This window comes from Calonectris borealis, chromosome Z, assembly GCF_964195595.1.
Source record: "Calonectris borealis chromosome Z, bCalBor7.hap1.2, whole genome shotgun sequence".
Taxonomy (NCBI): Eukaryota; Metazoa; Chordata; class Aves; order Procellariiformes; family Procellariidae; genus Calonectris; species Calonectris borealis.
In genome coordinates this window covers 8,062,820-8,076,421 of record NC_134352.1, presented here as the reverse complement: position 1 = coordinate 8,076,421, position 13,602 = coordinate 8,062,820, and the positions used below count along the sequence as shown (strand labels likewise).

Sequence of the window (13,602 nt, the reverse complement as noted above, 5' to 3'; positions counted from 1 at the left end):
TTGTGGAAATGCCTAAAAACGTCCTGTGGTTACATCACTGGGGGCCAAACTAGGACAACGCGCTAGCTGATACCGTCTTTAATGATACTGTAATAGCGCAGTAACTATTACTTTGGCGAAACAGCCCGTTTTAATTCATTTAACAGTAATTTCCAAACAAGATGAAGCTGCCTGAACCCTCGCTTTTGCCAACCCCTTCCCTGACTCCACATTATCTGTGACGAGACTGACGGAGTAAAAGTCACGTCACCGCGGAAAGAGATGTCAAGAGGCCGCGCGCGCGGCAGAAGCCCCACGGGGCGTGGCGGCGCCCTCTGCCGGCGGTGCGCGGGAGCGCGCGTGGAGGGAGCGCGTCAGTCACACCGGCGGCCCGCCCACCCCCGCGCCGGCTGGGGCGCGGAGCCCTGCCTCTGCACAGGCGCGGGGGCGGGGCGGGGCGGGGTGGCGGCGGCTGGGCGGGCGGGGCGCCGCCGCGCATGCGCCGAGCAGCGGCTGGGCGCACAAACAAGGGGCGCTTGCCGCGGCCGTCCCGGAGCCGCTGGCGGGGGGAGGGGCTGCCTCTGAGGGGAACGGCCGGCGGCGGGGGCGGGGGTGTCGCCGCCCGCCCCACAGCAGGAGCGCGGCGTCCGCCGGGTCGTGCAAGTTCCCCTCGCCCGGCAGCGCAGCCCTGCCCCGCCGCCTGGGGGTGAGGATGTGCGGGCGGGGTTGGCGGGAGCCGCGGTGGGGCCGGGGCGCCGAGCGAGGCGCGGGGGGGGACGCGCGGCCCGACGGCAGTCGCGGGTGTCCTGCCGCCGCACGGCCTCCTCCCGTCGGCAGCCGCGGCCTCCCGGGCCGCCCCTCCCTGGCGGGGAGAGCGGGGCTGCCCGCGGAGCTGCGGGGCGGGGCGGGGGGCGGCCGCCCTGTGCCGGCGCCTCCCGAGGCTCCCGGCCGGGGCTGCGCGGCGGCGTCGGGGGGGCTGCGGCAGGGCAGAGGCAGGAGCCGCTGGGGGCCTGAGGCGCCCGGGGGGCGCGGGCCGCTGCACGGGCGGGATTTCTTCGGAGGCGCCGGGCGCGGCTGTAACCTGCCCGTGTGTCTCCCGCCCCCAAGGCTGATGGCCTCGTGTTAGCGCTCCCTTGCCGCGGTCAGCTCTGTTCGCAGGTGCTGACTGCCTTTGTCGTACCTGCACTGGCACAGGTGCGTGTCTCGATTGAGGAGAGTCCAAAGCTGGCATGGAGCGCTGAAGTTTATTCCAGACCTGAAGAAGGGCTTGTGTACTTCAGAACTATTCAGACGGCCATTAGTCACAGACACTTTTTGCGGTAAGGATTTTGCAGTCTCGGTAGCATCAGTGAATGCGCTTTCTGGAAATGGAAGATGGTAGTGAAACAAAAACAAACCCGTGTGGTTTTTTAGCAGAGTTTGCTACTTGCACGCTGTAGCAGCTCACTGCACAGTACTCTTACTGTACACACGTGGTGTAGGGCATATTAGATTGCTTAGGTGGATTAATTGCCCCTAGAGATTTAGAGATAGTGATGTTTTTGCTTACTTCAGTTCTATTTATTTTGATACAGAGTATAATGGACATGCTTACATCATACACTTACAGGCATTAAATGTTTTAGGACATGCTTCTGGATAAACTGGGAAACATTCTCAGTCTGTATTCAAAAACAAGCTATAATGGCAGAGAACTGGTTATTGGTACGTTCTGGAGAAATGAGCACAGAAGAGGATCCAGTTGACTGCCAGTACTAGATCCTGTTGTGCGGATAAAAGCTTCAATATAGCTTTCTGCAAAGACTAAATGTAATGATTAAACACAATGGTGGAGTTGAAACAATGTAACACATCTAGTGCTTGTACACTGACATATTCATTGTCTAATATGAATATCTGGTTATTAATAATGCAAATCAGAAAAGATGAGAATATTGAGGGAACGCTGGTTTCTGTTGAGGAAAGATCTTTCAGACCTGATGTAATAATCATATTCTCATGACTCATTTTCTAATGCTGAGTAATAAATGCTGATACAACTAGTGATGATGGCACTGTGTGCAGTATGTGAGAGATGCGTTTGTGCAGTTGAGCAAGTGGATTCTTCAGCTGTGGGCCTGGCTGCTGATGGTACCGCTGATGTGTTGGAGCACTGCTGAAAATCGGTAATTGTTGGCAGACAATTTTATCTGTGTGGCATGAATGATACTATTTTCTGTTCAGAAGAGCAATAACAAATTACTGTGGATGAATGAAAAAAAATCTTCAGGAGCTGAAGATGTTGGGATAGAGTTGTCTGGTTGGTGTGGTGATAATACCATGATGCTGTTGATAGAGTTTTGTTCTTCTGAAGAAATTGTGTTGAACTAACAGAATGTTGCTCTTTAAGCAAGGCAGTTTAGTTTTTTGCAGTGTGCCACATAAGCTTTTCCTTATGGGTCTGAAAACTTCTGTAACTTTTTATCTTCAACCCCTGATTCAGCTAGTAAATTTGCAGTGACAGCAGCCGCTGCAGTATTTGGGTTGGATGATATGTTGCCTTGCTCAGCAAGAATCATTTTAGTTTTTATTTGACAACATTTAAGTTTTTTACAAAGCATTTGCTCAGTTGTAATGAACTACCCTGTTAAATTGATCGCTGATGAATTCCATGTGCAGTTGTACCCTTAAATTTTTTTTGTCTGTAGGGCCTCAAGCCTATGGTTAGATGTATGGCATAGGGATATTATGGGGGGGGCGAGAAAGAGAAAGCTGGAAATTAAATAATTAAGTATCTTTAAGGCGGGTGAAGAGGCATACTGTGCTTGATGCAGTACTTCACTTCTATAGCACTGTGAACTTAAATAGGTTTTGATGGTTGTGTTTCTATCAGAGGCTTTGTTCTAGTTATGGTAGTTGCTGGGTAGTAAACTGGAAAAAACTGCTTAAATCCTGTTGTGCGGATAAAAGCTTCAATATAGCTTTCTGCTCAGACTAAATGTAATGATTAAACACAATGATGGAGTTGAAACAATGTAACATTGCAATGAGCAAAAAGATTTTCCTGATAACCTAAAATTAAGATGGCTACAGTGGTCAGCTTTCTGGAGTGAAGACCGCTGTGCATATGTGTGTTTCTTTATCTCTAAACCTGATCTTGTGTTGTTTTAGCATGCTCCACATAAAAGCAGGCCTGGATTCTGCAGTGATAATTAGCTGTGGCTAGCTGGAGACCTGGTAATGCCTATATGTATTAACTCTACAGAAAGTGTTTTTCAGGGATTCGTAAACATCAAAAAGCAGCTTGTCATCAGACATTAAACTGGTTAGCTGGTAATAATTAACTTACCCATTTTATTTTACAAGTTATCACCACTGAAACTACTACCTACCTCCATTTAGAGATATTGTATTTGAAAAAAAAAATTGTAGCTTGGCATTCTCTATCTAGCAGACTTGTGATATCTTCTCCTTTAAATAAGAGTGTGTCGAGAAGTCCCTAGTTGGTTTTGAACTCTCGAATATGTGCCTATTATGTTAGAAGTGATTTCCAAAGGGTATACAAGAAGCCGCCTATAAAGTGATAAATGAACTGACGCACTTGCACTTGTTGCACAGTCATCCAGATCACAGTATTTGCTTCCCGTAGGTAACATTTTTATGTAGTAGAATTATTGCCTCTGTTTCTTAAGATACTGTCTTTGTGCAATTGAAAGTGCAGTATTAGGAATTTGCCAGAGACCAAGCCTCGTCTGACTGGGCAAATAACGTAAGCAAACCTTTGCTATCCTCTTTTGTTCCATTTAAGCTTGCCTCTTGGAGGCCTCAGAAGCTAAAGAAGGGCGTTTGAGCAGGTGTCGATGTGACCGAAATATTAACTGTTCAGAATCCTTCCTGAGATTGACACAGAGTAGCTCACTTCAGTACAGTCCACATCAGCTATTCTAGGTGCTGGCTTCCTGGGTGCACCATGGTGACTGCTGCCTGGCATAGCAGTGGAGTGTTGTTAGTTTTCCACTAAATAAACTGGAGTAAGATAATAAAGAATGCTGGCCTTGAAATCAGGGCACAAGTAAAAGCTTTGAAAGATAAGACACTTAAGGTGAGCTGGTTTAGAAACATACCAAATGTTTACCTAGAGAAGTGGCAGGTACTCTTAGTGTGCTTTTTTGTAATACATCAACAAAAAGTGTTCTGTCTTGAAGCTGAAGAATACACAATCAACAAAACAAAGAGTTGACTCCTAACTGGAAAAAAAAAATGGATCTTTGCCAACCCGTATACTTGGGAACCTTTGTGATCGGTGTGTTCTGTTCTTAAGGAAGTGAGATGTACATAAGGATGAATGGTGTGATGAAAATTGATGACCTGTAATGGTGTAAAATGTTCAGAATGTGACCTGTGTCTGTCCGTTAACATGTCATCTTTGGTGTATTTCTGGCTGAAGAAGTAGTAAGTGAGCACTCCAGCACTTCTCTTGACGTCAGGCCTTGTAGTTTACTCGTACAGTAGGCGGTCAGTAGGATGTCTTAAGGAAATAACAGACCTAATTCACTCAATTCAGCACAGTAATCTGTGAAAGTAAATCTCTAAAACTAAATACAAAAGATTTTTTTGTAACAGCTTGTGGCATCATTGAGATACCTGAATAAAATTCATTTCAGAGGATGGCTTTAAGTCTAATTTATTAGGAATAGATGTCTGTTTCCTTCATTAAAAATTGGGGTTTTTTAAAAAACATTTATTGCTGATTTAAAAAAACCTCAAAATTCTGATTGTGGTAAATTGGGAGCTTAACTTGCAGGGCTGTAACTCCGCAAACAGTGTTTTGTGTAGATAATTAAGAGTGAAGCAGTCAGATTTACAGATCCTTGCCAGGACCTTGAGCTACATTAGTGTTTGTTTCACTTTGGAGACCTGTTTTGGTGGAGAAACAAGCAAAAAACTAACTTTGTTCTCCCTCTAAAGTACACGACTTTCTATCTTTTTAGCTCTTTGACCTGGCTTCTTGTGGGATGAGGTGAGAGTGGGTGCTAGTACAAACGAAGGCTTGGGGAACGTGTGGCTGGAGAGTGGTGAGGGACCTGTGACCACTACCCTTTTTTGTCACAGCTGTTAGTCTGCACATTAGTTGTCACTTAAGTTGTACCTGAGTGGTAAGGTGGTATAATATATCCCTACAGAGAATAAAATCAGCACTATGTATTTCTTGATGCCCAGTTTTCTCATGATCCTTTAATATTTCTAGTTTATATGATCTGTTAGACTAATTTTTGACCGTCAGTTTTGTTGCTGTCCATAAACATATGCTTTAAGGATGGGATCTGTACTTTTATGTCTTTTCATGAATCACCAAAAGCTGTTAACCTTGAAAGGCTCTTAATTGAAATAACTTCCATTTCAAGTCGTAATCTCCCACTTCCCAGGAGGTTGTGAGATGAGTTGATTGTTACAGGCAAGAACTATTCAATTAGTGTAAGAAATGGCATGAAATATGTACTTGTTGCTGTTTGATGCTCATTAGATAGCTATGTGAGACATGACATACGGTGCAGCATGCTGAAGACCATTGGAGTGACTAATTCATGACCATGGATATCAACACAGTGGTATATTCAGATTGTTTATTTTTTGCTTATGTATGGGCACAAAGTACTGCATTAAGTTATAATGCATACTATTTGTTTCACTTTCTTGTGCTTTGCAAGTCTCTATTTGAACTATATATTAGCTTAAAAAAGTATTCTTGTCACATGCATATTAATGTGGTAGTAAGTGAATGCACCCGATCTGAACCATCCAGTGAGAAGAACCTTACACCTCAGTAGAATCTAGATCTATAGCTACAGTGTGGCGTAAGTGATATGAGAGCATTTAGGTGTTTCCTTGGGCTCTAAGCTTTGAGAAAAGACGGTGCTAGTTGGTCAAAGTACGTTGAATAGGGTAGGGTGTGAAATTGGCCAATGCAAAGACTAAATGCACTGATAAGAGTAGAAGGAAAACTAGACAGACCTCCACGGGTCTAGTTTCCAGACATTAGACTAAAGGGATATAAATCCCTTCAGTTTACTTAAGGGAAGTGTAAATAACATCTTGATTATATGTTCTAGGTAATTACACAGTATGGATGTTCAGACATTAAAAAGATGTGGAATTAGAAAGCACTTCAGAGTGACCAAAAAGGCATAACGTTGAGTGGCTGGAAATCTTCAATAAACAAGTGAAATGGGATGTTTTGCAATAGGGAATGTGATTAATAAATAGTTTTCTGATGAGTTGGTAAGTCACTAAAAAGAGATTTTAAAAAAAAAAGGCAGAAAGCTTTTGTTTGGGTCTCAGAGAAAGTTAATGGTTTTTGTGATTTGAGTAGAATAGAGATGATGACCTGAATTACCATGCTGCATATTTTTTTTTTCCTGGCCTTGGAGGAAGGTTTAAGAGGAGGATTTAAAGGCAGCTCATTGGTCATCGTGGGGGAGGAGTACTGACCTCAACCTGCTTAAACACCTTGCCGTTCCGTGTTAAGACGATGGTGTCATACTTCAGTGTTTCACCTGGTTATCTGGTTTATAATCCTGATATATTTTAGGTTTTAGCCTGTGTTTAGTCTTATCTGAAACATCTGGTCATAGCTGAAAGTAAATTGAGGCTGATTGGTTGGACAGCTTGGGAACTAAGAGAATGTGTTTCTTTAAGTGTCATGTTCACATGCTCAGTGTTGAACTGGTTGTCAGGTTTGAACTCCTAAAGGAGGCTTTTTTCGTGCTGGTGCTTCTGCCAACAGAAGGATACTTTTTGTGCTTCCTACTGCAGTTTAAAGCATGAAATGTCTGGGATTATGTAGGCGTCATTTATTTAAACAGTTCACTTGTGTTGCAAGGGTAATGATGGCCTGGTTTGGTTTTTTGCCTATGAACTCTGTGGTGTAAAATGGGTAGGGGATCAGTCTAGAAGATCTTAGTATCCCTTCTGATTTTAAGCTTCCTGATGTTATAATGCCATAGTATGTGCTTTTAGGTGCATTTGGTTTTAATAAGGCAGCCTCAATTTCCTGATTTAAGGTGAAGTTTTGAGCGTATTGTGCATAGTGTACTGAGCATACTGTAGAGCATATTCAGAGTACATAGAGGCTGGCAGTCTGCAGCCCTGTTTGTACTTACATTTTGTTTAGATGGAGAGAGAAGAAAGTGTTACTGAAAAGAAAAAACACTTCATAGAAGTTGTCTTCTAATAATAACACTTTGACTTTGTAAACAGCAAAGTGCTGTGAGTGAAACACTATTTTTCTTTTTAGGTTTAAAAAGGCTAAAGCTTCACTAGAACTGTAACTAGAATGGACAGTTACTTTAAAGCTGCAGTCTGTGACTTGGACAAACTACTTGATGAATTTGAACAGAATACAGGTTAGTTCCTGTGCTGCCTTGTTCTCCAGCATAATAATATTGGTAAAATGACTGTTACCGTGGAATTTGAAAGTAACATATGCTAAATAGAAGCTTATATTGATGAATAGATGGGATTTAGAGGGAGTGCAGTGTGGAAAGAGAAGAGTTTTATAAACTTTGCTTTTGATCTGTTTTTGCTTAAAATAGATGAATATGACTGCTACAGAACACCTCAAAATCCAGATGACTCAAAACACCATTCACTTTCTTCGGATCTGGATTGCTTACATGTGTACCCAACACCAAAACTGCAAGAGGATGCGAACAATTGTACTTCATTAGAAGAAATCTCTCTAGCTAGCCATATTGGAACAAGTGAAGAGCTTCTGAGTTACTCACTGCAAAATGAGAAGAGCGTTGCTGGACCTGATCTTTTGTCCACTGTGGACAGTGGTTCCTTAAATGAAATTCAGGCTTCAAACGTGGGAAGGTGTAGTATACCTGTGTGTGATCTTGTTAATGACACAGGTAACTTAATCCATTCAGTGGCTGCTCATGAAGATACTCAAAAGTTGCAGCCAGAAGACTTCCAGTATAGTGAAGGTTTGATTGGCTTTGGCATATCTTGCATACCTGTTCCTACTTGTGTGTCATCAGCTGGTTGCAGTGGTCTTTCAAGTACAGAACAGAGTGATGGGGACTCAATGCTACAAGATTCAGGACATGTTGAAACAGAGGAGATTAATCATTTAGCTTTAAAATCAGACAGTTATGCTACAGCGAAGATCTCAGATCCATGTGATGATCAACACGGGATAGAATCTGTAAAGTGCAGTGAAGTATTTGATCAGCTTGAACAAACTGCTCGCCTCAATACTGCATGTGTCCCTGTAACATCACAGAATTCGAATGCATACAGTCCCAAAAATGAAGAAGCATATGAAAAATTGCCTTGTGAACCACAAGATGAAAGTGCATGTTCCGCAGTAAGCAGAGAGATATATGGAAGAAATGCTATAGAAAAGGTAGACTTGAAAGATGAGAATAATGTTGAATCCATGCCTTCAGATCTGCCAAAGAGGTCGCAGTTGCACAAAAGCCATGCAACATTACCTGAAAATTTTGTTTTACCAGGCTCCTCATGTCAAACAGGAGCTAAAGTAGTATTGGAAAAGAAAATCACAGAAGGGAATGTAGGAAATGAAGAACTTAATAGCAACGAAATACTAAACAGCGTTTCAGCTTCGTGTATTTCAGCTGAGGATGTCCAGACCTCACTGTCATGTCTTCCACCTCCTGTATCTATATGTGGTTCATTAGTTGTAATGGAAGAAAAACGTAATCCTCTACCTCAAAATGAAATGGCGGGGGTTATTAGTGATACTTTAACTGTTCATGCTATAAAGTCTAAAACTGATGTCTCCGGTAGGGAATCCTGCGAAAACACTGACTTGCATGAACAGGAGGAATGTATAGCTAAAATCAGTGAAAGTATTGTGGAAAAAAGTACAGATGGAGAGAAGTATGATACTCAGAATGTAATTGATGACAGTGATTCTCAGCAAATCAAAGCTTTTGCTTCTGCTTTTCTGGAATATGAACCTGAGCCATATGGTGTTGGTATAGACTCTTATTACAATGAAGGTATGAGCCCAATTATGGCTGACTTTACTATTGAGGAGGATGTTATTAAAAGTGATACTCTAATAAGCGATGCTGAGCTTGATGATTTCTTGTACGGCCAAAGTCTTCAGTCCAATATGTTGAAGTCTTCAGATGATGATAGTAACCTAATGGAAGCTGATGCAGATGAAGGGAATTCCACAAATGTGAACAACCTGGATTTCACAGAGGTCACTGAAGAAAATATGCAAGCAAAACTGGAGGAGATAACGGGCATTAATAGTAATCTTAAAGTATCTCTTACTGCCAATGAATCGGAATCTGCAACAGAAGAGAATATGTCTCGTATTCAGGACATGACTGAGAGTGGTAATGAAGCACTAGTTTCTAATGTTCATACTGAAGGTGCAAGACCAAAGCAGTTGCTTGGCCTTTCCCAAGGAGCTGTTGGTCAGAGACAACCGAATAGAACAGATGTACTTGAGAGAGAAAACCAGGAAGCCAGTTCTGTTACCCCAGAAGCTCCTTTCTCAGGCACTGGCGTAAATGTTGGTAAAAATTCTGACCCTGCATACTCTGGGGAAGGCAACTCTGAAGCTGGAGGAAATCCAACATCTGAAAATGCGGAATCTCTTAAAATACCTGCAGCTCTCTCACAGAAACAACCATTGTGGGTTCCTGATTCAGAGGCACCCAACTGCATGAACTGCCAAGTCAAGTTCACATTTACAAAAAGGAGACACCACTGTCGTGCATGCGGAAAGGTAAGTTATTGGAGAGGGGTCCTGTGTTACTGAAAGCGAATTAATTCTGATTTAAGGATAACCAAAATACAGAAGGGAAAGAATAATTGCACATTTTTTCTACGCTCAAAATATTTTATTTTTAAAAAAATTAATTTTATTTTTCCTTCATAGAAACTTAAAGACTGTTGGAAAAAACTGATATTAAGAAACACATGACTTTTTTTGTAAAAATAATTAAAGGGAAGTACGGAGAACGTTCTTATTTTATCTTCCATTACTAGCTAGATTATTGTGTTCTACATAGAATAAGGAAGATGAGACAGTGGACTACTTCGTAGTAGTCATAGTGAATCAGCTTTTTACTCAGCTTTTAGGTTAAGCTTAAGTATTTAAGCCTAAAAAAGTTGAGGTGAGGATGATGATTGGAATTCACATAAGTGGTTCTACTAGCTGTAAAACACTGTCCATGAATCTGGAAGAATTGCATTCTTTCGGGAGCTGTAACAGCAATACCAATGCAAAGGATTTATAGCCTACATCTGTCCTCCTGTGTGTTTAGATGCATAATTTTCCAGGGGAGTCACCTCAGGGGAAAAATATGCTACTTTTGTGGGGTAAATGGTACTCACCAACTGAGGAAGTAATCTGTAGAACTTTTTTCAGCCTGTGGTCTTCTGCAGTGAGTAAATAAAGCTTATTCTTAATCCAGAATTCCCTTGTGAGCTAGTGTCTTACACTTTTACTAGTGCATGAAAATACTAACAATACTAATGAACTCATTTTTCAGCGTTCCTCTGTAAGCTTTATGGATGAAGAGATATAGCAAAGACTAATGTCAGTACTTACTAACTTTTTTTATCCTCAGTGTTGAGAGGCATCTGGAGGGGCTTGGTAATTTTTTCCCAGGATGCTTTTTCTAGCACTGTGTATTCAAAGCATAGTACCCATTTACTTCAATGCAGTAAGCATGAACTAAAATGTAGGTCTGAATTTGGGTGCCAAGAAAATTAAGAACTCATTATGACAACCTAGAAGTTGTTGAACTTAATCACTTGGCAGAATATCCTGTTGAAGTTTTGTAACAGTTTAAAACACAGTTCTTTAGAGTGGGTTTCGTTTTAGTCATAAGACTGACTGACTGACTTCAAGTTCCTGTTCACATTCACTGTGAAATTTCTTGCACCTTGTATAGAGATGGGGATAAAAGCACCATTCACTACACAATCCCGTTTACAACCATGAGCTGTTAGTGTTGTTAATCTTGTGTGTTAACAGAGGGGTTTTTGGCAGAAGAACTGTGTAATTGGAGGGAGCATCATGATGCATGTTTATTGGGAAAATGAGTGAAGGCAGTATAGATTATCTAAACTTTACAGCTACTGGAGTACTACGCATTTGTAACTGTCATAGCTTTTCTGAATGTGCAACAGCTTAAAAAGACTTTTGTCTTTTTAATAGTAACTTTTTGCCTTTAAGGAAAAAAAAAACACAACAAAAAACCAAAAACATTCCTTGCAGACATGTTGTGGGTTGTGTTTTCAATCTCTTGGATATAAAGAGAAACTGGTAGGAGTTCACAGTTGTCCTCTGTGGACTAGTCTGGAAGACAACTGTGTAGTTTTCATGTGGTCCTATAGCTTTTTTAATCAATGAAAATGGCAGCACTTGTGAATTCTGGCTTCTGTGCTGGAGGGAAGTGTGAGGTTGGTAGTCCCTGCTTTCTTTCTGATCTGCAGCACTTGTGAGGCCAAACAACTTCACGGTTTCTTTATTTAGGTGTTCAGCTCTTCCTAGCTGAAATAGAATCAATTTCTTTGGTCAGCAGCTTTATCTTAATCTCCTTTCCCCTGTTACATTACCAGTCCCTTCGTTTGGCTTCACCTTTTGTCTCCTGTGCGTTTGGATTAAGCTGCGTCCTCTGTTGTGGGTCCCAGTGGCACCAAGTGTAAGAGAATACCAGTTGCAAAGGATTGTACTTAGCATTTGAAGCCCTGAGGTGGATTGTAACTGATTAGCAATTAATCTTCACCAGTTACATTCTTAACATCTTTACTGAGTGTGTGCATTTTCAGTTGAGGTAAATTACCTGTGACACTAACGCAGAAGCAACTGGAATACTTTAATTTTTGAGCTCATATTGCTGTTTTTAGAGTGACTTTTCCTACTTAAAGGAGTTCACTTGTAATAACTTAATTTTTTTCTCTGTCACTACTGTTTGGTGTTTTTTCCCCTTAATAACTTTTTTCCCTGGTGATAATTAGGAGTAGCAGAAGACTTCTAGTGTTCTTTTCACCTACTGGTCAGCAATAGAAGGCTTCTGTCAGACCAAGGTTTCAAAAGATACGTTTTGTAAAGGCTAATACTGACTCTAGAATCTGCATGTAGCTAAAAATGGTGGGACTTTCTGAAAACTTGCAAATCACCCTTGAAAGAACGTAAGGGAAAAGTGAGAAAAGTACCAGATGTTCATGGGAACTCTTGCAGAAGACAGCTTTACTAGAGACACAGTTCTTTGAATGGGGTTGTGTAGGTGTGATCCAGGCTAAAGAGACACACTTTTTTCCCCGTCTCTGCTTAAAAATAGACAGGATACATAACCTGTTGGAATAGAAGACCATATTCTGTTCTTTCAAAGCAGTCTTCAGCCAGCTTTTAAAATACTTTGCTAAAGGGAGCTAGTAACATGAAGGCAATTATGCTTATTCTTTCTGACAGAGGTGGGGAGCCTACTTAGCCAACATAGTTCCTGAGCCGGCATTAGTAAGTAGCTTGGGAAGCAGCGAGCTCTAGCTTCGTTGTCCGTGAGGCAGAAGAGGCAGCTTGGAATTTCATGACAAACTGATAATGCTTGTTATAGAGAGACTTGGTGCAGCACACAGTGCTGCAAGATCAGTGTATAAGGAATGGCTCTTTGCTGGTATGAAACTATATCATTTTAACCATTACCATTAATCTTAAATGGGAGATTGCAACAGTTAATCTTCAGATATAGTACTAAAGCAGTAAAGCAAATCTGACCCAATTCTGGGGTTCAGTCCTTGTTCCTATCACTGTTGTTTAATGTAAGATAGTTACGGGATTAACAGAAGTAGGAGTGAATTTGGGAATAGGTGGAATTCTTTTAATCACTCCAGATTTTAATATAATATAATTTTAGTATAAGATCACTTGTGACCTCCTTGTTGCTGCTCTTTGTTGGGTATGTATTGTGTACCTTTTTCTGAAGGTTTCTTCATGAGAGATAAAGATACAGGCTTAAATATTACGCTGCAGAGGGTTTAGAATCAAACAAGTGTATTTCTTGGAAGAGTTTTCTAATCGCTGTGCAATTGTATACCAGCTGCTTTCAGCTATGATCTTAAAAAAAAAAGTAAAAGATCCAATTTTAGCTAATTTGTGGGCACCTGGCCTTATGTGATTAAGCTGCTCACAGCAAGAAATTTTAGGTGCTGCTCTATTTCATAGCTGAATCTGAGAGAGTATTGGCGAGAGCTGAGTGCTTAGGTGTGTAACGTGGGCATTCCTGGCCATGTGTGGAAGGTTGGTTTGTAGACATCTAAGGATTGCTTTGGTCCAACAGAAATACCTGAGAAATTTCGAAAGCTTATGGTGTGGATAGGTTGTGGTACAGTTCTGGGGAACAGGATAGGAAGACCCCTGATCAAAAGCAGACTTTGTAATTTGGCCCAAATTGTGGAGTTTTTGAGATTCCTAATCATAGCATCATTGAATGGTTTGGGTTGGAAGGGACCTTTAAAAATGAGCTAGTCTAACCTTCCTGCTGTGGGCAGGGACATCTCTCACTAGATCAGGTTGCTCAGAGCCTTGTCCAACCTGGCCTTGAACACTTCCAACGATGGGGCATCCACAACCTCTCTGGGTAACCTGTT

General features: G+C 41.7%; 1 protein-coding gene across 9 annotated transcripts in view; it reads left to right on the top strand.

Annotated features, from left to right (window-relative positions):
* The first annotated feature begins 469 nt into the window (after window positions 1-469).
* The window catches only part of ZFYVE16 (zinc finger FYVE-type containing 16), a 31,267-nt gene continuing 18,134 nt past the window's right edge, over window positions 470-13,602 (top strand). For 5 of the 9 annotated variants that reach the window (XR_012670919.1, XR_012670918.1, XM_075137013.1 and 2 more), the window contains exons 1-3: window positions 470-685; window positions 1,174-1,298; window positions 7,551-9,730. Coding sequence is in view for 7 of the 9 variants with exons in the window: in XM_075137013.1 (XP_074993114.1) it covers window positions 477-685; window positions 1,174-1,298; window positions 7,551-9,730 (2,514 nt within the window). In the remaining 2 variants the exon portion in view is untranslated. Of the gene's footprint in view, window positions 686-1,173; window positions 1,319-1,879; window positions 2,145-6,068; window positions 6,238-7,252; window positions 7,362-7,550; window positions 9,731-13,602 lie in introns of those variants that run through there. The other 4 variants (XM_075137014.1, XM_075137015.1, XM_075137017.1 and 1 more) reach the window with 4 other exon arrangements.